At 45.7% G+C, this 22,757-nt stretch overlaps 1 protein-coding gene across 2 annotated transcripts in view; it reads right to left on the minus strand.

Moving 5' to 3' along the window:
• Positions 1-8,173: 8,173 nt before the first annotated feature.
• Positions 8,174-22,757, minus strand: part of GNG4 (G protein subunit gamma 4) — a 50,425-nt gene continuing 35,841 nt past the window's right edge. For both annotated transcript variants that reach the window (XM_037037316.1, XM_037037317.1), the window contains one exon: positions 8,174-8,825. In XM_037037316.1, coding sequence (XP_036893211.1) covers positions 8,697-8,825 — 129 coding nt within the window. In that variant the 3' untranslated portion in view covers positions 8,174-8,696. The remainder of the gene's footprint in view (positions 8,826-22,757) is intronic.

A 22,757-nucleotide genomic window follows, 5' to 3' on the forward strand; every position in this document is an offset into this window, starting at 1 on the left:
TCGGCGGGGTAAGTAACATTTCTTACAAGTCAGGAGGCCTGGTTTGGAACTCTGTCAGTCACTGAAATCATAACTTTGAATAAGCTGCTTCACTTTCTTGAGTCTTTCTTTGTCTGCAGAATGTGAAAAGGACTACCTCGTCGGTTTTGTAAAAAAATAAATAAATTGATACAGTGTGTGAAAGTCCTTAGCACCAGCAGGTGCTCAGACGCGTTGGTTGCCTTTCTCCTGCCGGTCTGGGGCAGGCGGAGGGTCCAGCACTGCGAGAGCGTCCCCACCCCCAGCCCCCACCGGTGCTACTGGGCCGCACTGGGGCGTAGCCTTCCCACCCCGCCTCCTCCGGGCGGTGCAGACTGAGTCGCGGGGTGGCTCTGCCTTGAGCGTCTTGCTCTGGGGCCCACGCTGATGGGACAGGCCCCATCCGAGGCACGTTCCTACAGCAGACACATCAGTCACTTGCCGTCACCTCGTCACCTCGGAGCTCCGTGGGCCAAGGATGAGGATGAAGGGCACCAATCAGATTAGTAGTTGGGCTTGTCCGGGGCTGGGGTTTGGCCAGGTGCGCTCAGAGAAAGCAGTGATGGGAAGCCTTGGAGTTGGCGAGAGGGAGGTAGACCTGATGGCTCGTAGCCTCGACGATTCCGGGGAGATGAGGAGAAGAAAGCGCAGGGCGCGTAGGGGCGGAGGGGCTGAAGGCCCCTGGAGAGGAGGAAGGAGCAGGATAAGGACGAGCTGTGAAGACCTTAGGGGTGGGGGTAGGGAGTGGGGGACACATATGAGTCGTGGCTCCAGAAGGGACCCAGAAAGCCAGTTCATCCTCGAGTTTACCTGGTAAGCCGGCATCACGTGACACACCTGCAGCCTCGAGGTGACCTCCCTGCGCCTCGGCCTTTTGGTGTCGGGTCTTAGAGCCACACTACACCGCCCCAGTCGCCCCTCACCGGGCACCGCCCCCTGGGTGAGAGGAGCGTGCAAGGGCGGACTCGTAGCTCTCCCCGCGCTGTCGGGAGGATTATCATACGGACTTTGCCATACTACCAGCTCGCAAATGTCTTGACATTCAAGTCGCTTCAACACATTCCTAAAATTTCCTGTTTTGAAATTTAATCCAACAAATGATTAAGAGCCGGTTTATAGAGACAGACACCGAGGGTGAGAAAGAGAAGCAGGCCTGTCATGCTCAGGCAGGGGGTAGTGGTGGGGAGCCGGGAGGTGGTGGGGTGGAGTGGCCGGCACAACAGAGAAAGGCAGAGCCCTCTGAGTCCGGGTCACCAGCCCAGGAGCCCAGGGGAGCCTGCAAAGGGTGATGGCCTCTGTCCCAGGGGATGCCAGCTGCCCGCTGGTCCAGTCAGAGTATTCTTCGCCCACCCCCAATTCCTCTCCTTTCCCTTCTCCCTTCTGTTACCCTGCGGGGCACATGTGGGGGATACACTCTGGACACATTGTTGCATTTCAGTTGTGTGTGTGTGGCCATCAAAGTATGTAGTATTGCTTCTTAAATTTACATATATATATATATATACACACACACACACACACATTTATAATATTGATCTATAACTTGCTTGTCTTGCACAACATATTTCCAACACCTGTCTTACTTGACATATGTAGATATAATTAATTTATATTTTAGCCACTGTGTAGTATCAGACTGCATGATTGGATTACTTTCCGCATTGTCCCACTGATGCACATGTATGTAATATTCATTATCTGCTAGGCACAGTTCCACATTCTTTAAAAATTCTCATCCAGTGTCCTCTTAACAAGTAGTATTACCCTATTTTATAGACAAGGAGACTGAGAGGCGAAGTAACTCATTCAAGGTCACACAGCTAGCAAGTGGTAGAACCTGGTTTCCAACCAAGATCACCCACCACATCAGGGACGCCATCCTACCCCTGGACTATGCTGCCCCTTTAAGGTGTCCCAGTTTTTCCTTAGTACTGCCTTCCTATCCTTGCTCTTATGCCTACTGCCACGTGCAGATGAGTGGAGTTTCTGGTTTATACCTGGAACTGGGGTTCCTGGGTCCAGATGGCCTCTGTCATGAGTTTTTACTGGATTAACCAGAACAAGGAAGGAGGTGTCATAGTGATACTGAGCCCAGGTTCGGGCTGTCTGCTACTCAAAAGCCAATAATCAAGGGGCAGGGTCTGGCAGAAGCAAAGCAAGTCTCTTTAAGAGCCAGCAGCTTGAGAAGACTCACATCACAAAGACCATCCTAACAATTGGACCTGGGCAAGGGGTTTTGTAAGGAGGAGGATAAAAGAAACCAGAACAAAGGAACTGAAAGGAGGGGGTTGAAAATTCTTCATTGAGGGGACTACATGCAAGAAAACACAGTCTGGTCAGATAAGTGGCTGAAGGTCAGCAAATCTCCCTGGAGTGGGACTGTGTAAAGATTGGAGTCAGCTTCTACTGAAGTTAGTTCCTAGACTTCTGAAGCAAACAGGCTGTGTACCTGCGGTCACAGGTTAGCTTATTAGTTAACCTGTTAATCTGTACCTGTTAACTTATTAGTTAACAGGTCATTGTTTATAGAAACCACATTGGAAGAATGGTGGGTGGGTCACACTAGGAACAATGTTGAGGCTTGAGGAATTCTGAGCTGATAAAGAATCACTTCAGTGTTTTCTCCAGCTCCTAACTACAGGCTCTGTTCTGTCACTGTAGTCCCCCAAGAGGTGGGTAACAGAATGTGAGAATACTTTGAGAGAAGACAGAAGGCAGATGGCTCATGTCAAATAAGCAACGCTTCTGAATTTCTTACCTCCCTCATCACAGATGCACTGTAACACATCTGTGTAATTTCAGCCTGTAAATTTAACTCATTAGTCTGCTAAACCACTTATGGGATTCTGTATGTTGACCTAAACCAACAATTTTGAACATATTTTGCAATATTACTACTATAAGAACAGAAAGCTTTTTAAAAATTGAAGTATAAGGGTAGCTTAAATGGTTACTTCGTCTTGGCAGACACTAAAAATTGAGGTATAACTGAGGTATAATTAACCTACAACATCAAGTTAGTTTTAGGTGTACAACATAATGAGTTGATGTTTGTATCCATTGTGGAATGATCACTGCAATAAGTCTAGTAACAGTCATCATCATACAGAGTTACAGATTTATTTTCTTCTAATTTTTAAGATCTACTTGCTTAGCAAATTTCAAACCTGCAACACAGAATTATCAGCATGCTGTACATTATATCCCCACCTATCAAGGGATGAATGGATAAACAAAACATGGTATGTATACAAAACAGAAGTTTGGCCTCAAAAAAGGAAATAATGTCACATGCTACACCATGGAGGAGCCCTGAAGACTAATGCTCAGTGAAATAAGCCAGTCACTAAAGGACAAATACCGTGTAATTCCACTTATGTGAGGTATCCAAAGCAGTCAAAGTAATAGGAACAGAGAGTAAAATGGTGATTATCAGGGGCTGGGCAAGGGGAATGGGAATTTTAATCATGCCAGGTGGAAAAAGTTTGAGATCTGTTGCATCACCATATGCATATAATTAACTACACTGTACTATCCCTTAGAAATTCTTAAGAGGATAAATTTACATGATGTGCTTTAACATGCACACAGAGTCTAGGCTCAAAGTTCCTGGCAGGTACTAATTTCCTCCTTCTCCAGCTCCTCTGTCTTTAAGGACCTTCGGCATCTCTGCAGAGCTCTGCAGCTGACCCTCTGTGGCTGAGCCTCTGTGCTCAGGGGCTGCCTCTGGTTTGCTGGACTCTTTTCCAACAGAAGCTGGACTCCCAGGCCCTGAGGCCCAAATGGGAAGCAGGTGCAAGGGCACTGCAAATAAAGGCAGCTCAATTGCCTCGCCACCTACGGTGCTTTCCGGAACAGGACACTTTTATATTAAAAAACAAAAACAAGGTGCTATAACATTTCTTCAAACTTAAGAGGTGTCCCTTTCTGCCAATTTTTCTTCCCCTGAGAATTCATTATGTTATATGATCAGTTTTTCCTCCTCTTTCTTACTGAAGCTGCAGGTGAGAGCAGCTGGGCACTTATCCCTCCTCAGCATGACTGATGTTCAGGTACAGCCTTGGGAGTGATGGGCTCCTTGTGAATTATTCTTCCTAAAAGTTGGATGAGAACACAGGCTCTGATGTCAGACTCCCTGGCTCAAATCACAGCTCTTTTATTTGCTGCTTGGGTTTTGTGAATGTGAGCAAGTGACTTGACTGGCCAGTAACAACCAATTGCTAAATTTTCAAGAGCTTTGTCAGCCCATTGCTGCCCCATGGTAACTCGATGGGAGTATTTACACCATGGGAACTGGCATATGCTGCAGATTGATACCTACCCCCTTCCCTAACCCGGCTGTTACCAGTCACCAGCACACCACTGCTCAGGTGCCTCACCTGTGAAGTCAGAGTGATAACAGAGGAGAGTCCGATGGGAGCTCAGTCACACATGCTCACAAATGCTCAGGGATTGCCAGTTATCCTGGGCGTTTCTCCCAGTTTATGTGGTCTGGAGCCTTTCTGTCACAGCTTCAAACACTGAAGAAGTCACATCCAGCGCACACATTGGTAATAAAACTTAAAAAAAAATCACTTAGATTAATTAGGGCCTGAAAACAACTAGCTCATAACTGATAGGAATGATGTTTATGAGGCAGACACTGATGGCAAATTACTGTAAAATTAGAATTCTTAGTTGGGCATAGGTTGCTTTTGTTACATTTCACCTGGCTATTTGTTAGAAAGAATTTCTTTTCTGAAATTCCTATTTTTCTTCTCCCAGTTAAAGCAGAGACTGTAATGATAGTTTATTACTGCATTTGGTAGTTCAGTAAACAAACATAGTCTAAAAATTGACATAGCTGTGTTGAAGTAAAATGTGCTGAAAATTCACATTAATTATATGCAGTTTAATAAAGACTTTGGTGAGCAAATAAACTGTTGGAAATATATGCCTGTTACCTGAGTGCTAAAAATATAATATATATTATAAATATCTGATTCACTATGATTACTAATGAATTAATCACTTCTGTGTGTTTAAATATAAATATTATATTGGTAAATCTAAAGCTCTGTTTTAAAAAAATTATTGATTTTAGAGAGAGAGAAAGGGACAGGAGAGAGAGAGAGACATGAATTTGTTGTTCCACTCATGTATTCATTCATTGGTTGATTCTTGCTTGTGCCCTGACCGGGGATCAAACCCGTGGCCTTGGCCCATCGAGATGACACTCTAACCAACGGTCTTGCCTGGCCATGGCTGAGTTCTGTTTTCTTTTACTTATTTAATCTTTAAGATTTTATTCATTTATATTTAGAGAGGGGAAAGGAGGGAGATAGGGAGGGAAACATCAATGTATAGTTGCCCTGTGAGTGTCCCCTACTGGGGACCTTGCTTGCAACCCAGGCTTGTGCCCTGACTGGGAATTGAACAAGCGACCCTTTGGTTCACAGGCTAGCACTCAGTCCACTGAGCCACACCAGCCAAGGCCATGCTCTGTTTTCTTAATGAGTCCTTCATTTACTCTCGACAGGTCTGGGGGCCTTATTTTCTATTAGTCCTCACAATTAATGGAATATGTGTATCTTAATGTGACTTTGCCAGCATTTGTATTATACAAAGAAAAGTGTTATACTACAAAAAGTGTTATAAAAGTCTATCATCACAAAATCATTACAGAATCAGAACCCAGGCTACTTGATATTGGAGGAGTTTTCAACCAAGATGCTTAGCAGTTCAGCTCTTGAAGCAATTGCCTTTTCAGAAAAAATAGCTTGCTTGGATGATGCTTACAAAATGCTGGCCTTCAACAAGCAAAACGATAATGGTGTTTGAAGAACCAGGGAGTCTGTTTCTGGGATGGAGGATGTCGAACTCCCTGCCTCTGAAGCTGCTTCTCTTCCAAGGTGCTCTGCTGTCGGCAGACTGGAGCTTGCTTGCTTCTGGAGCTTCTCTACCTCAAAGGAGTAAACCTTTTCCAAGCCTTTTTCTGTTAGTGGGTTGAGCCAGCCTCAGCAATAAGTTTCAGAAAAATTAATAAAAATAGATGCCACCTTCTCAGGCAGAAAAGGATGCTGGGGTCCCCACGGAGTTTTTCTCCCACTCTACAGGCTCTCACTTCTTCCGCCCCCCCAGAGCTGGGCTTCCGGAGTCCCAGACAGTCAGCTCTGGCTTGTGCTCAAGTAGCCTTGGCCCCTGCTGTAGGGTTCTGTCCCCACCCTCTCTACAGTACCTACCCCCCTGCAGAAAACCTGTGATGTCCTTCTGCCCACTGTCCCCAGCTCATGTTCTGCTCCAAGGCTTCTGGCCTGGTGTTCGAAGCCTGTGTTCTCTTGCCTGCTGTGTGTCCCAGTTTGAAGGATCAGCCTTCCACTCTGGTCTCCACCCCAAGTTCTTTTCTGGCAAATTCTAGTTGTCCAGACATTACATGAATCCCAGTTTTGCTCTAGTCAGGTCTGTCATGACTGGGGTTTGGCCCTGTGACCCTGCTGCATAGCTGTATCTCAGAATCTGAAGATTGACATGTCCCACACCTGTGTCTCCTGACCCCATTAGGACAACCTACTAGGTTTCTGCAACATCACCTGCCAAAGGCCCCAACATTCCTTGGCCCCTATTCAGCTGCCCACGATTTTCATTTGAACCCTGGGATCAGCTGGTTACCACCCACTCCAAGGGGCCACAGAGCCAAGTGGTTCAGAGCAGGCTCTTTAGCACTCGATGGCCCAGGCTCCAGCTCTGTTTCCTCAGGGGTGACAAGGTAGACACTCGACCTCTTTGTGCCTCATTTTGCCATCTTTAAAATGGGTTCCTCCTAATCCTCACAGGGCTGTTAAGTGCACCTATTTTCAAAGTGCACCTGGCAAACTTTACATAAGGATTTGAAAAGTAAATTAGTTTGTTCCAGCTGCCATAACAAAGTACCACAGACTGGGTGGCCAACACAGCAGACCTTTATTTTCTCACCGTTTTGCAGGACAGAAGTCTGAGATCAAGATGTTGGGCCCTGGCTGGTGTAGCTCAGTGGATTGAGCGCCGACCTGCGAACGAAAGGATCGAGTTCCAATTACCAGTCAAGGCACATGCCTAGGTTGCAGGCTAGTTCCCAGCAGGGGATGTACAAGAGGCAACCATACATTGATATTGCTCTCCTTCTTTCCTTCCCTTCCTCTCTAAAGATAAATAAATAAAATCTTTTAAAAAATTAAAACGTATACTTTAAAAAAGATGTTGGCAGTGTGGTTCCCAATGAGTCCTCTCTCCTTGGTGTGCAGGTGGCCACCTTCTCCCGGTGTCCTCACAAGGTCTCCCCTCTGTAAGTGTCTGTGTCTCCTCTCCCCTTCTTATGAGGACCCCAGTCACAGTGGATTAGAACCCACCCTTAGGAACTCATGTTAATTTGTTTATCTCTGTGAAGACTCTGTCTCCAGCTACAGTCCTGTACAGAAGGCCTCGGGGTTAGGACAATGACACATGAATTTGAGGAGGACACAGCTTAGCCTGTAACAATAATTAAGTAATTTGTGCCTGGACCCTGATGGTGGACTTGCACTAGGAGAACCCAGAGTGGTTCCTACAGTTCCCTACCTGCCCTGTGTCAGGCTGGGCACAGCCTGCGTCACTCCTCACCAGAACTGCCTGGGCCACAACAGCCCTTCCCCTGTCCTCCATGGGGCCAGCCTTGGGGCTCCCGTGTGTATTCAGTCAAAACTGTCAGAGGCACAAACCCAAAGAAGGTAACAGTAAAGTCACCTCACCGTTGACGCGCACTGGCCAGGTGGCTCAGTTGGTTGGAGCATTGTCCTGTACACCAAAAGGTTGTGGGTTTGATTCCTGGTCAGGGCACATACAGGAGGGAACCGATCAATGTTTCTCTCACTTTGGTGTTCCTCTCTTGCTTTGTTCCTCTCTCTCTAAAATCAATAAACGTATCCTCAGGAGAGGATTAAAAAACAACGTGTTGATGCTGTGGGTTGTTTCCTTTCTCTAAAAAACTTTTTACTGATTGGTTTTAGAGAGAGAGCAATGTATGGGGGGGAGGGGGGAGAGAGAGAAGGAAACATCGATTTGTTGTTCCACACATTGATACACTCATTGGTTGCTTCTTGTATGTGCCTGGACTAGGGCTCGAACCTGCAACCTTGGTGAATGGGGACTACATTCCAAGCAACTGAGCTACCTGGCCAGGGTGGTTGTTTCCTTTTTAACAGGATGATGGAAAAGCAGGAACAGAGGCCTTCCCAAACTGTTTTCTCCAGGAAAGGAGGTGAAAGTTTTACCCATGTATTTTAGTTGGTCAAGGTGCTCTTATTTGATGCTGAATTGTTGGGAATAGGGATTCTTGGGTATAGCTTTTCAATAAATTATCCACTGAAATGTATTAATTGGATGTATTTAAACTTGGGAACTGATGTTTAAAAATTTAACTCCTGAAATCCATATTTATTTTTACTTGACACATTTGTTATTTAGCTACAAAAATGTCTATTTTCTTTGCCAATAATGAAAACAACTTGAAAATGAAAAGGAAAAGTGAAATTAGCGAATGAAGAAAACCAAGGGGCAGATGAGACCGACTCATGTGATCGTGGCTGGGCAGGGACAGGCAGGGACAGGCAGGGTTCCCTAAAGCTATGCACATGCGGGTCCCCACCGGGCATTCTGGACAAGGAGGCGCCTCATAGCAGACAGAGTCAGAGGATGGTGCAGAAGAACTTCTTCTCCCGGAACGGGTTCTCTGATGCAGGCACAGGGACGATGAGCGGGTCCTCCCGGATGTGGGCCTCACAGTACGCCATGAGGTCTGCGGCGGCCTGGGACACCTGCGGGGACACAGCACAGGGTCAGGGCGAGGGGCTGGTTCCGAGTGGCCATGTGGAGAGTGGACAAGCCGGAGGACAGACGGTGCTGTGGGCGTGGCCAACAGCAAGACCATGCTCAGCCTGGAGGGAGGCTTTGTGTAAACCTAAAGAGACACCTGCCTTGAAGGAAAAAAGACGCTGTTCCAGATGGCAGGTCACCACCACCTGGAGGACCTGGAGCCGGTTGGAGGGTTGGAACATCCCTGTTCTCCTCTCCCGGGAGTGACGAGTGGAGGCTGCAGGCCAGCAGCCCACAGTCACTCTCCAAGACTTTCTAGATGAATGAAGCAGAGTGCTGGCCCTGGCCAAGCCAGTGTGACTGCATTTTTAAAATTATCATTATTGTTATTATTAATTGTCTTACTGTAACCCAGTCGCATGACTCACATAGTACAGTACAATAAGCACAATGCATATATAACACAGACACGTAAGCTACATGGCACAGGCACAATATTCAGCTCAAGAGGGCCATTCCCCGAGTAGAAAGCTCTGTCTCCACGGCCTTCCTTCCAGGCTTGCCTGAAGGCCGTGGGGAGACACATGGTGGCTGTGCACTGAGGCAGTCCCTGAGCTGCAGTGCAGGAGCCCAGAGGAGGAGCTGAGTGGGAGAGGGTAGGGCACAGACTGTGTGCTACAAGGCAGGTGACATTACCACTCACTGCTTTGCCGGCAGACAGCCTGTATAGGAGCCATCCTGCCACCAAGTTCTGTGGCTAGCATGTTGGAGGCTGGGGCAGTGTATGACAGTGCATTCAGAGACACCTAAATCTTCTCAAGAATGACAGGAACACCCCAGAAATTAACAAAACCATGTACAGCCTTCATTCAGTACATACAAGCCACACATATTCCCTCTAGGTTTTAAAATGGCCCATCTTCCAAAATGTTACAGAAGTTCTTCTGGTTTCCAGTGGCTGGACTCCTACAAATAACTGCAGTAGAGATGTGTAATGAGTTTTTCCCTCAAGTAAAAGTTGAGCTGGCGAGTCAACCTAAACCTTGACAAAGTCTGCATTTGTTGGGAATGTGGAATGGAGTAAGGGATACAATGGACATCAGACTTCCAGTTTCCTCTGTGCCCCTAAGCTGGCTATATGATCTTGGCTCAGTAACTCAACCTCTCTAAGCTTCAGTTTCCTCATCTGTAAAATTCAGGAGCATTAGATATCTCAAGGGTCCCTTTAACTCTAAAAGTCTACAATTTTATCTCTAAGCATTACATGGGCAGTATTTTAGATCCTGAGTAAATGGCTTTGGGACAGTGGGAGTGTTTGACATATGACATCTTGCAACCAGCCCCTCACCCTGAGCTTTACAGGACACCCACACAGACTCTCCCAGGGCAGGACAGACCTGTGGGGGCCAGAGGAATGACCCTGAGGCCCACACAGCTATGGTGGGTGCACAAGAGAGTGGGAATGGCAGTGAGAGCTGCAGTGAGTGGTCAGGGAACCTGGGAGGCTGTGCCCTGCGTGCAGCATGCTCATTGCCCCCTCCAAAACAAAGCCAGTGCTGTCCCCACGGCCTCAGTCACGGCCTCCCCCCTCTCCAGCCCCAGGTGCTTGCCGTGTCTCCTTCATGGCTACCAGATTAGGACAACCTCTGACTTCCCCTAGTGGCACCATTGGTGGCTGCCCAGGCCAGCAGACATGACAGGCTGGTGGTGTCAGAACTGCACCTTCCTTCCTTAAGACCCATGGGCCTCACCCGTGGGTCTCTGAGACCCGTGTCCCTGACCTCAGTGAGCGCTTCCAGATGCTTTGTTGAGGAAGGCCTCGTCTGCCCATCATCCCCTCTCTAGTCTTCACTGTTTCCATTTATTTCATTTTTTTGGATATGCTTCCATTTATTCTGAATTCTCTACAAACTGTATTTGTCATCCAGGAAGTATATATTGAGAGAATATAGGGGAAAGAATAGGGCAAGGTTTTTGCCCTCTAGAAGGTCTAAATGAGAAGACTCAAATGTGATTGGTATTGTCACACAAAGAGCAGTTGCTTGCCACTGTGTGCCTACCACGGGCCAGGAGACGTGGTGTCTGATGGCTTTGCCCAGTCCCACACCAGGGCAGTCACCTTGGAAAACTGTGCCCTTTATCCAGAGGCAAGTCTCCAGGCTCTGGACCCCCAAACACTATTTTCTGGCTAAGAGTTGGCCCCTTCCTGCACGTGACCAACATTCCACAAGTTTAGGGGACAGCCACATACAACCATGAGTACAAACAATGGCTGACAGCTACCGAGGGTCTTGACGAGCCAGGCACTGTGCTGGCTGCGCCATCATGTGAATGACTCGTTCAGCTCTTCCAAGTGACACTCTGGAAGCCACTTTCCAGGTGACGACTCTGAGGCACAGAAGTTATGAAATGTGCCCAAGGTACATCGCCAGCAGGAGAGAGGCCAGACTCAGACGGACATCAGCCTGGCCACAAAATCTGGGCTTCTGCAGCACCTGATCGGTTAATCATGAAAGCCAGAGCTCCCAGGTGCAGAAAGGTTCTCATCTGCTGGGCGGGCCTGCACCCTCTCTCCTCAGAGGCCCTTCCCTGGGGAACTCACACGGCCAGGAGGCAAGTCTTGCACCTAAAGTTTCTTCGGTCATTCCACAGAGTCTGGCCGAGGAAACCCTCCCACATAAATTCCTCAGCTGGGATCTTCTTCCTCTCCCACATGCCCTGGCCAGTGTCACCTCCAAGACTCTCCTCCCCTGGCTGTGACCCCCACACTGTCAAAGCCTCTAAACAAGGAGGTCATCAGACTGAGGTGGCTCTAATGCATGGTGGCCCACATGAGCTAACTGGAACCCAAGCCACTGCCTGCCCTGGGACCTGAGAAAGGGAAACTGAGGAACAACCAATCACAAACAGCCAACGAGGCTTCCCTAAATACGATAACCACTTGGACTCTAACCACTCCTCTGTAGAAACCTTGTCCCGGCTCACTTTTAGCCATTTTGTGCTGCCTGGTTCCAGCCAATGCATGCTCTGATAAACTCTTGCACAATAATTTTAGTGTGCCTCAGTTTATCTTTCACCAACGCAATCCACTGGTCTGAAGTTAACTAGCTAAATTATAATTAGAGCTTTCTTCCCCTTCATCAGTTTACTAGTTCGGATACTTGTCAGGTCTATGTGGGTGGATCTGGCTCATTCTATTTCCCAAGAGTACTGGCCAGGGGACACTTCACTGGGGCCCAAGCATGGGAGGAGGGGGCTCAAAAATGGGGCTCTGGGGACAGCAGGTGGAGGGGAGATGGGGCTGGGCCACATCCCTGTCTCACATCAGCATGTCTGCCTCCCTCGCAGCCCCGTGTTTGCAACCCCTGATAACTTTGCTATTAGTGTCTGGCCTTGCTGGTTTGACACAGATCTAATGTGGGGATTTTTCTGTCACCTCCAAAGGTGACACTGTACCCGATGCCGCAGTTTCTCTTTCAAGAAAAGCAACTGTTCTTAGATCGCCTCCTGTTGTTGTTTTAGGGTCATGGACGCATCTGCTTACTTACAACCACACTCAAGTGGAGGCCTACATCACACGAACGAATATGTAATGAGATCACAAGCACCCAGTTTAAAACTTGCTTCCATGCAATGTTGATTTCCTAGATGCACTCAGATTATTGAGACATAAAGGACGACCTAAGAGCAAGGAAGTCATCTTACAATGAAGGAATTAAGGGAGTTTTTCTTTCTTTTTTTATTCCTCACCTGAGGATTTTTTCCCCATTGCTTTCATAGAGAAAGGGAGGGAGAGAGAAAAACATTGATGCTAGACAGAAGCATCAATTGGTTGCCTCCTGTACGTGCTCAGACCAGGGATCATATATTCCTAGACCAGGGATTGAATCCATAATCTAGGTGTGTCCCCTGACCAGGAATTGAACCTGCAAACTTTTGGTTATGGGATGATGCTCCAACTAACTGAGCCATGCTGGTCAGGGCCAGGGAGCTTCCCCTTAGCCTTCAGCCCTTTTATTTCATAGTGTCCCATGGCCCTTTATTCCTGTATAATCGAAGTGTCTTGCATAATCCCCGAAGTTTGTTGGACTGTGATCTGAATGGATGAATATTTGTAGTGAGCATCTTCATGTCCTTATAATGAAAGGCGACCTCCTTACACACACTTGGGGTCTGGGCATGAATTCACCTAAACCTGCTCTTAGGTTCAGTGGAGAGGTTTTTCTGAATCAGCCCTAGGTAGGCTTTTACGATCGAAAGTTTCCTTCAACATATACAAAGTATGGGTTGTAGTGCCAAATCCTGTAAAACATCTGCCATTGTTGAACAAAACAGATGATCCACATTAAAAAAATTTTCTTAGCCTGGTTGGAAATATAAAACTCCCTTACTGTGTAGACTGTCTCACCAAATCTCACGTCTGCTTTGCCTGAAGTCCCCTGTTCCACATTGCCCAGAGCATCCCTGCCTCCTCTCCTCACTACTGAACTGTTAAAATTTCCAAGAAAACAGATGTTGAGAAGAACCAGCAAGAACAAACAAGGTGGCAGACTAGGTGGATGTTACACTCACCTCCTCCCAGGACCAAATTGGAATTACAACTAAAGTATAGAGCAATCAACCTGAATAACCAACTGAGGGCTAGCTGAATGTAAGTCTTATAACCAAGGACTTACAGATAAAGCCATACTGAGACTGGTAGGAAGGGCAGAGATGCGGAAAGGGCTGACCCCACTCCCATAGGGGTGCAGCTGAGGTTCTGGAGGGATATCTCAGCTGCAAAATTTCCCCCTCAGGAGTGTGGCATCTCAACCCAATGCTGGGCTCCCCAGCCTAGAGCACCAGAGCTGGGAAGAGGCACCCATGTAACATCTGGCGTGAAAATCACTGGGAATTGTCTGCCAAGGAGGGCAGGGGTCTCCTAGAGACATAGGCTCTCTCATAAAGGGCCAGTGCACTAAACTGCACTCACAGCCACTCACTCTGGGCTCTGGTATGGAGAGGGTGGAGTGGACGGGAGTTGTATGAGGAGAGACTGGGGTTTGTGGCTCTGGGGAGAGAGCCGAGAGAACAGCTGCCAGGATCCCTGTGCTGAGTGCCTCTCTAACACCTCAGGTGACATTCTTCCTTGAGTGGAGCACTCCCCTCCCTATACCATCAGCCCACTGGAAAGCAATCACTCCACCATGCAGCACTCACGACCTGCTGAGGAGTCAGCTGCCTGGACTGGGGTGTAGAGCCTGTGCAGACTCGGGGGGGTCAGCAACTGAGTGGTGTAGCTTTGGGGTGGGGGCCATTCCACCAGTTTCCCATGAACCTGACTGATGCCTCCCCCTCACAGGAATTCACTCTCTGGGCTCCAGGTGACCTTACCTGGAGAGGTCAGGGCAGAATTGTGGAAAACAAAGGAGCAGAAAACACCAAAAAGAGTAGCAAACAACAACAACAACAACAAAAAAAAAACTTAAAAAATGAAGACATTTGCCCTGGCTGAGTGCCTCAGTTGTGTAGAGTATCGTCCTGTACACCAAAAGTCTGAGGGTTCAGTACTTGGTCAGGGCACATGCCTGGGTTGCAGGTTCAATCTCCAGTTGGCAACCAATCACTATTTTTCTCTCACATTGATCTTTTTCTCTATCTCCTTTCCTCTCTACCTAAAATGAATAAAACATGTCCTCATGTGAGTATTAAAAATATTCAGAGAATTTAAAGGACCCTAAGGACAACATGAAGTGTAACAACATCTGTGTCACAGGGGTACCAGAAGGAGAAGAGAGAAAGCAAGGGATCAAGAACGTATTTGAAGAAATAATGACTGAAAATTTCCCTAACCTGGTGAAAGAAAAAGATACACAAGTTCAAGAAGTACAGAGTCATAAACAAGATGAACTCAAAGAGAATCACACCAAGACACAACATAATTAAAATGGCAAAGATTAAAGACAAAGAGGGAATCTTAAAAGTAACAAGAGAGAAGCAATTAGTTATATACAAAGGAGCTTCTATAAGAATGTTGGCTGATTTCTCAACAGAAACATTTCAGGCCAGAAGAAAATTGGCATGGAATATTCAAACTGATGAAATGAAAGAACCTACAATCAAGACTACATTACCCAGAGGTGGAGAGGACTACCGAAATAGGTAGATACACTGTGATTCCTTGCACAACAAAAAGAAGGACAACAAAAAATTTAAAAATAATAACAACCAGAACGGACAGAAAAATCAAACTGTATGGAAGCCTGAAAACCATGATATTAAAGAAGAAACATTTACCTAGGCCAGTAGGAGGAGTGGAGACTGGCAATGGGGTGAAGAGGACTCACTGCAAGGCCAGCTGGAGGACCAGGGTGAGCAAGGCAGTGGCTGGCGGGGCAGGTGGGCCCATATTTGCAGGCAGATAAACTGGGAGGAACAACTGGGGAGCGAGACCGACCACACAACCCAGGGTTCCAGTGCAGGGAAAGAAAGCCTCAAAATCTCTGAGTGAAGAAACTTGTGGGGGTTGCGGTGGCAGGAGAAACTTCCAGACTCACAGGAGAGTTCACTGGAGAGACCCACAGGGTCCTAGAATGTACATAGACCCATCCACCAGGGAACCAGCTCCAGAAGGGCCCAATTTGCTTGTGGGTAGTGGCTGAAGTGACCGAAAACTGGCAGAGAGCTGAACCAGTGACATTGTTCCTTCTTGGACCCCTCCCCCACATACAACAATGTGGGTTGCCCCACCCTGGTGAATACCTAAGGCTCTACCCCCTACTACATAAACAGACATGTGGAGAAAAAAAAATGGCCCAAATGAAAGAATAGATCAAAGCTCCAGAAAAAATAAAACTAAGCAACAAAGAGATAGCCAACCTATCAGATGCACAGTTCAAAACATTGGTAATTAGGATGCTCATAGAACTGGTTGAATACAGTTGCAAAATAGAGGGAAAAGTGATGGCTATGAAAAGTGAAATAAAAGAAAATGTACAGGGAACCAACTCAAATCAATGGTTTGGAGCAGAAGGAAGAAATAAACATTCAACCAGAACAGAATGAAGAAACAAGAATTCAAAAACATGAGGAGAGGCTTAGGAACCTCCAGGAAAACTTTAAAAGTTCCAACATCCAAATCATAGGAGTGCCAGAAGGAGAAGAGGAAGAACAAGAAATTGAAAACTTATAAACTTATTTGAAAAAATAATGAAGGAGAACTTCCTCAGCCTGGCAAAGGAAATAGACCTCCAGGAAGTCTGGGAAGCTCAGAGAGTCCCAAAGAAGATGGACCCAAGGAAGCACACACCAAGGCACATCATAATTACATTACCCAAGATTTAAGATATGGAGAGAATCTTAAAAGCAGCAAGAGAAAACAGGACAGTTATCTACAAAGGAGTTCCATAAGACTCTCACCTGATTTCTCAAAAGAAACCTTGCAGGCAAGAAGGGGCTGGAAAGAAGTATTTGAAGTCATGAAAGGCAAGGACCTACACCCGAGATTGCTCTATCCAGCAAAGCTATCATTGAGAATGGAAGGATAGATAAAGTGCTTGCCAGATAAGATCAAGTTAAAGGAATTCATCATCGCCAAGCCCTTATTATATGAAATGTAAAGGGACTTATCTAAGAAAAAGAAGGAGATAAAAACTAGAAACGGTAAAATGGAAACAAACTCACAACTATCAACAACTGAACCTAAAAAAACAAACAAAAACCAACTAAGCATATAATTATAATAGGAAGAAATTCACAGGAATGGAGATCACATGGAAAGTTCTCAGCAGGGTAGGGGAGGAGGGAATGGGGGGAAAAGTACAGATAATAAGTAGCATAAATGGTAGGTACAAAATAGATGGGGGAGCGTTAAGAATAGTATAGGGGATTGAGCACAGGCCTGCGAACCAGAGGATCGCGGTTCGATTCCCAGTCAGGGCACATGCTTGGGTTGCAGGCCGGTTCCCTGCAGGCCAACTCCCAGCAGGGGACGCATGAAAGGCAACCATACATTGATGTCTCTCTCCCTCTCTCCTTCCCCTCTAAAGATAAATAAATAAATAAAATTAAAAAAAAAGAATAGTATAGGAAATGTAGAAGCCAAAGAACTTCTATGTATGACCCATAGACATGAACTAAGGGTTGAGGAAATGCTGGTGGGAGGGGGTGTGCAGGGCGGAGGGCAATACAGCGGGAAAATGGGGCAACTGTAATAGCATAATCAATAAAATATATTTAAAAAACAAACAAAAAAAGACTACTTCACCCAGGAAGACTATCATTTAAAGTTGAAGGAGAAATAAGGATCTTCCCAGATAAGAAAAGACAAAGGAGTTCATTATTACTAAATATTACAAGAAATATTAAAGATTCTTCTTTAAGATGAAGAAGAAAAAAGAATAAAACAAAACAGATGAACAAGTTATAAAGAATGAAATGTCAATAAATACATACCTATCAATAAATACTCTAAGTGTAAACGACTTAAATGCCTCAACCAAAGGACATAGGGTAGCAGAAAGAATAAGAAAACAAGACCCATATATTCACTCTCTACCAGACACCCACCTTAAGTCAAAAGATACACACAGGCTGAAGGTAAACAGATGGGAAAAGATATTCCACATAAATGGAAATGAAAAAAAAAACCCCACTGGGGTAACAATACTTACATCAGACAAAATATACTTCAAAACAAAGGCTATAGCAAGAGACAAAGAAGGACACTACATAATGCTAAAAAGATCAATCCAACAAGATGATATACCCCTTGTAAACATTTAATACACCAAACAGAGAAGCACCTAAATATATATAAAGCATATCTTGATGGACACAAAAGCAAAGATCAGCAGTGATAGTAGGGAATTTTAATACCCCATTGATGTCAATGGACAGATCTTCTAGACAAACAAGTCAACAGGGAAACAGTAGCCTTAAACAACACACTAGGTCAGATTGATTAAACTGGCATCTCCGGAGCATTTCACTCCAAAGTGGTAGAATATACACACTTTTCAAGTGCACATGGAACATTTTCTAGGATAGACCACTAGGAAGACACAAAACAAGTCAATAAATTTAAGGAGACTGAAATCATATCATCTTCTCTGCATCTTCTCTGACCATAATAATGTAAAACTGGAAATCAACTGCAGAAAAAAAAACCTGAAAAAACACACAAAGTCATAGAGGCTAAATACTATGCTAGTGACAATGAATGGGTTAACAATGAGATCAAGAAATAAAATGAAAAGTTACCTTGAAACAAATGTAAATGCAAACACAACACCCTCAACTCTATGAGACAGTGAAAGCAGTTTCAAGAAGGAAATTCATAGCATCACAGCCTCAAGAAACCTCAGGAAACAAGAAAAAAACCTCAAATAAATGATCTAACTTTACACTTAAAGAGACTGGAAAAAACCAAAGCCCCAAGTGAGTAGAAGGAAGGAAATAGTAAAGATCACAGCAGAAAGAAATTAAGGAGTGTAAAGAAACAACACACAAAAAAATCAATGAAACCAAGAGCTGTTCTTTTGAAAAGATAAACAAGACTGACAAACCTTTAACCAAACTCATGAAGAAAAAAGGAATGGAACCAAATAAATACAATCAGAAATGAAAGAGAAGTAGCAACTGACTTCACAGAAACACAAAGGAGTGTAAGAAAATATTATAAACAACTAAATGCCAACAAATTGGAAAATCTGGAAGAACTGGATAAATTCCTGGAAACACACCATCTTCCCAAATTAAATCAAGAAGAATCAGAGGATCTGAATAGCCAGATTACAAATAGTGAAATTGGAGCCGTAATCAAAAGAACTCCCAACATTGCCCTGGCTGGGTGGCTCAGTTGGTTGGAGTGTTGCCCCGTAACTGAAAGGTTGCAGGTTTCGTTCCAAGTCAGGCAAATACCCAGGTTGTGGGTTTAACCCCAGTCTGGGTGAGTATGATCCCTGTTTCAGAAGTGTAGAATCCCCAGTCAGGGCGTGTACTGGAGGCTAATCAGTGCTTCTCTCTTGCATCAGTGTTTCTCTCCCTTCCTCTTTGTCTCTAAAAAAGCAATGAAAAAAATATCTTTGGGGATTTAAAAAAAAACACAAAAAACAAAGCAATGAAAAAATATCTGTGGGGATTTAAAAAAACACACAAAAAACAACTCTGAACAAAGGAAAGTCCTGGACTGAAAGGCTTCATGGGTGAATCTTTCAGACACTCAAAGAAGAACTAACACCTAACCTATACAAATTATTCCAACAAATTCAAGAGGGGGGAACACTCCTAAGTTCATTTTACAAGGCCAGTGTTATCCTGATTTCAAAACCAGATAAAGACACTATAAGGAAAGAAAATTATAGGCTGGAATCACTGATGAACATAGATGCTGAAATACTCAACAAAAGAGGACAAACAGATAGCCGATAGACATATGAAAAAATGCTCAAGGTCACTAATCATCAGAGAAATGCAAATTAACATCACGAGGAGATATCGCCTCACACCTGTCTGAATGGCTCTCATCAATAAGTCAAAAACAACAAGTGTCGGGGAGGATGCGGAGAGAAGGGAGCCCCCGTGCACTGTTGGCAGGAATGCAGGCTGGGGCAGCCCTTGGGGAAAACATGGAGCTCCCTCAAAAAATTAAAAGTGGAACTGCCTTTTGACCTCACATTTCCAATTCTGGGATTATACCCTAAGAACAATTATACCCCAAAACACTAATTCGAAAGAATACATGCACCTCTATGTTCATGGCAGCATTATTTACAATAGCTTAGATTTGGAAGCAGCCCAAGTGCCCATCCGGAGATGAGTGGATAAAAAAAGCTGTGGTACATTCACCAAATGGAATACTACATGGCCATTAAAAATGAAATCTTATCTTTTTCGACAGCATGGGTCTGGAGAACACTACGCTAAGTGAAATAAATCAGTCAGAGAAAGACAAGTGCCATATGATTTCCGTTATATGTGGAGTCCAATGAACAAAATAAATGAACAATAAAAATAGAAATAGACTCCTAGATACAGAAAACAGAGTGACCGATGTCAGAGGGGAGGGTGAAAAGAATGAAGGGATTAAGTTAAAAAACCGAAACTCTCACAGACACAGACAATATATGGCGATGGCCAGAGGGAAAGGAGGGTTGGGGGAGGTAGAAGTGGGTAATGGGGGTACCAGTGGTGATGGGAGGAGACTAGTCTTTGGGTAGTGAACACACAATACAACATACAGGGTCCGGCAGAAATAACGCCTGCTCGAGTGTAGAGCAGTAATAAGGGTGTAATAATTTATAGTTTTAATTTGAACAGTTCACCTGAAATGTCACATGGTATGCTTGAATGTGATATTGTTAAAAAAGGTGAAAGATTTATGCGATCTGAAGAGAAACCAGAGTGTGAGTGATACTGTTGTGTTATAGAATGACATGCCTATGATTTTGTAATAAAAGGGGCATCATTTGCACCAGGCCCTGTACAGATGATTTATTGTAGAATTGCATACCTGAAACCTATGTGATTTTATTAACCAATGTCACCCCAATAAATTCAATAAAAATTAAAAAAGAAAAAGAAAGTAAAAAAGGAAAGAACCGGCAGCCTGGGCACAGTTGTGGAATTTTACCATCGCATTTCAGAGGAAATGCGGTGATTAAAACGACCCAAGTTAGCACAGAATCCGAGTGGCTGCGCTGTAATTACAAGCCCCGATGATGGGAGAAAATGTTGCAATTACTATTGTCACGTTCGGAGACAAGACAGATGACGTAATTACCACTCTGGCAGCGCCACCCCCTGCATTTATCCCTTGCGTCTACAGCAGAGCGCCTCGCACCTGCTTCTCAGCAGTCCCGTCTCTTCAACAATACTTGGAGTCAACCACAGGCATCTCTGATGCCGGCTCCTCCCTCCACCCAGGAAAACAAAGCAGGATCAGAGTGGAGAGGGTGGCAGGGCTGCCGCCCCAGGTGCTGGTGTCCAGACAAGGTCAAACCTAATGCTCACTCCCAGGAAGAAACCCTCTGCCAGCCTCCCCCAGGGAGCCCTCAGGGCCATCCCTGTCTGTGCCTCCCCTCTAAGTTCTGGGCCAGCACTGCATGGAAATCCTTTGAATTTTCTTTTCTTTCTCCTAAAATTGGGAAGTATTAGAGGTCAACACAGTCCCCAGGGTTATTGCTAGATACTCCCATATTACGTTTGTGCCCCTCCAAAATGTTGAAGCCTCAATCTCCAGTGTGACAGCATCGTGGGGGTGCTTTGGGAGGAGATTAAAGTGTCACAAAAGTGGCACCCTCATGAACAGGATTAGTGCCCTTGCAGGAAGAGACAGCAGAGAGAGGGTCTGTTTCTGTCCCTGCCATGTGAGGTGGCAGAAGAAGGCAGCTGGCCATCCGTAAGCTCGGAAGAGGGCTCTCACCAGGACTCTCACCAGGACCTGACCTCTGACTGTGCAGCCCCAGGGCCAGGAGAGACGAAGCGCTGCTGCTCACGCACCCAGCCTGCGTGTTCTGTCAGAGCGGCAGGAGCTGAAGCAGACGCGGCTTCCGGGCGCCCAGCACCAGCTTCGCGCGGGTCCAGCCGATGCTGGCAACTTGCTAGCTGGCTACTGGGCAGAGGCTACTGCTGGGCCCATGGATCCTTGGCCACAGGCAGCAACCAGCTGGGAGTGGGGATACGTGTGAAAAGATGAGCATTCTAACAGACAGTCCCCCTCTGAATGAGTTCTAAAGTCAAATGTCCAAAATAATAGATTCCCTACTGTTTACTGTCATCAACATAAAGGGTTTTTTTCACATCAAAAGTTGATTGCAGCCCTGACCACAGTGGCTCAGTTGGTTGGCTATCGTCCCACAGAGCGAAAGCTCGCCGGTTTGATCCCTGGTCAGGGCAGGTGTCTAGGTTGGGGGTTCGGTCCCTGGTTGGGGCGTGTGTGAGAAGCAACTGATGCATATCTCTCTTTCATATCGATGCTTCTTTTCCTCCCTTCCCCTCTCTTTAAAAAAAAAGTTGATTTCGCACTGAGAGGTAAATTTAAGATGCTTGAAAGAGAGTTTTAATATTCCCAAGTCACCCCACATAAGAGCCTCCGCCACCAGAAGAGACAAGCCCTCACTGAGCTTGTTTAGATGACCCAGGTCCAACCTGGACCCTGACTTAACCAAACCCTTCAAAAGGTTGGCGCATGTCCCACCTGTCTCTGACCACCTCTCCGCTCTGATAGATACCAGCTCTCCACAAAGGAAACTGAAACTCCGTCACTGCACAAGTTCGCCGAAAGAGTAATTTATTTAGTGCTAGAAGCTAGTGAGTCACTCAAGAGGTTTCTGGGACTTAGAGGTGCAAGATGAACATAACGAATAGGATCTAGCTTGGCGGGGTTCTAGAAAGTCAGTGGCATTGCTAGGGGGGAAGCACGAACCGTGAGTCAGGGAACAGTGACCCTGGCTAAGCTGCCCTTAGCACTAAGGGGCTGGTCACCTGGGGGAGACCAGCTCCCAGGAGGAGCCATAGCTACTGGCCTGTGGCGAAGTGACTTCATGGGCACAGTTAGATACACGGCCCGTTGGCGTGTCACCATGTCATTATCCACTTGGCTGCTCCCTGGCAGGGCTAAAAGGATGTTTGGGGAATAGAAAGAGGAAGTTTCTCAGGAATCCTCAGTGCCATGAGAGGCCCACAGTGCCCCAACCAAACAGCCCCTTGAAGTAAGGAGCCCTTTTGTTTTTCAAATGCACCTGTGATTTAATGAAAGGATTTTCCTCCTTTTATCTGATAGCTGTTCTAGAATTGTTCACTTGTATTCCCTTTTCTTTGAATTTATTTCTAAATTTGATTGTAGAAAGTTATTGACTGAATTGATTAATTTCTAAAGGATGAACATTTCTGGTAGAGGTCGCAAAAATGAAGGGAAGGGTTAAACGAAACTGAAAACTAGCAAAAGCAGGAGC

This window comes from Sturnira hondurensis, unplaced genomic scaffold (assembly GCF_014824575.4).
Source record: "Sturnira hondurensis isolate 20B ecotype Veracruz unplaced genomic scaffold, ASM1482457v3 Scaffold0022977, whole genome shotgun sequence".
NCBI classification, from domain to species: domain Eukaryota; kingdom Metazoa; phylum Chordata; class Mammalia; order Chiroptera; family Phyllostomidae; genus Sturnira; species Sturnira hondurensis.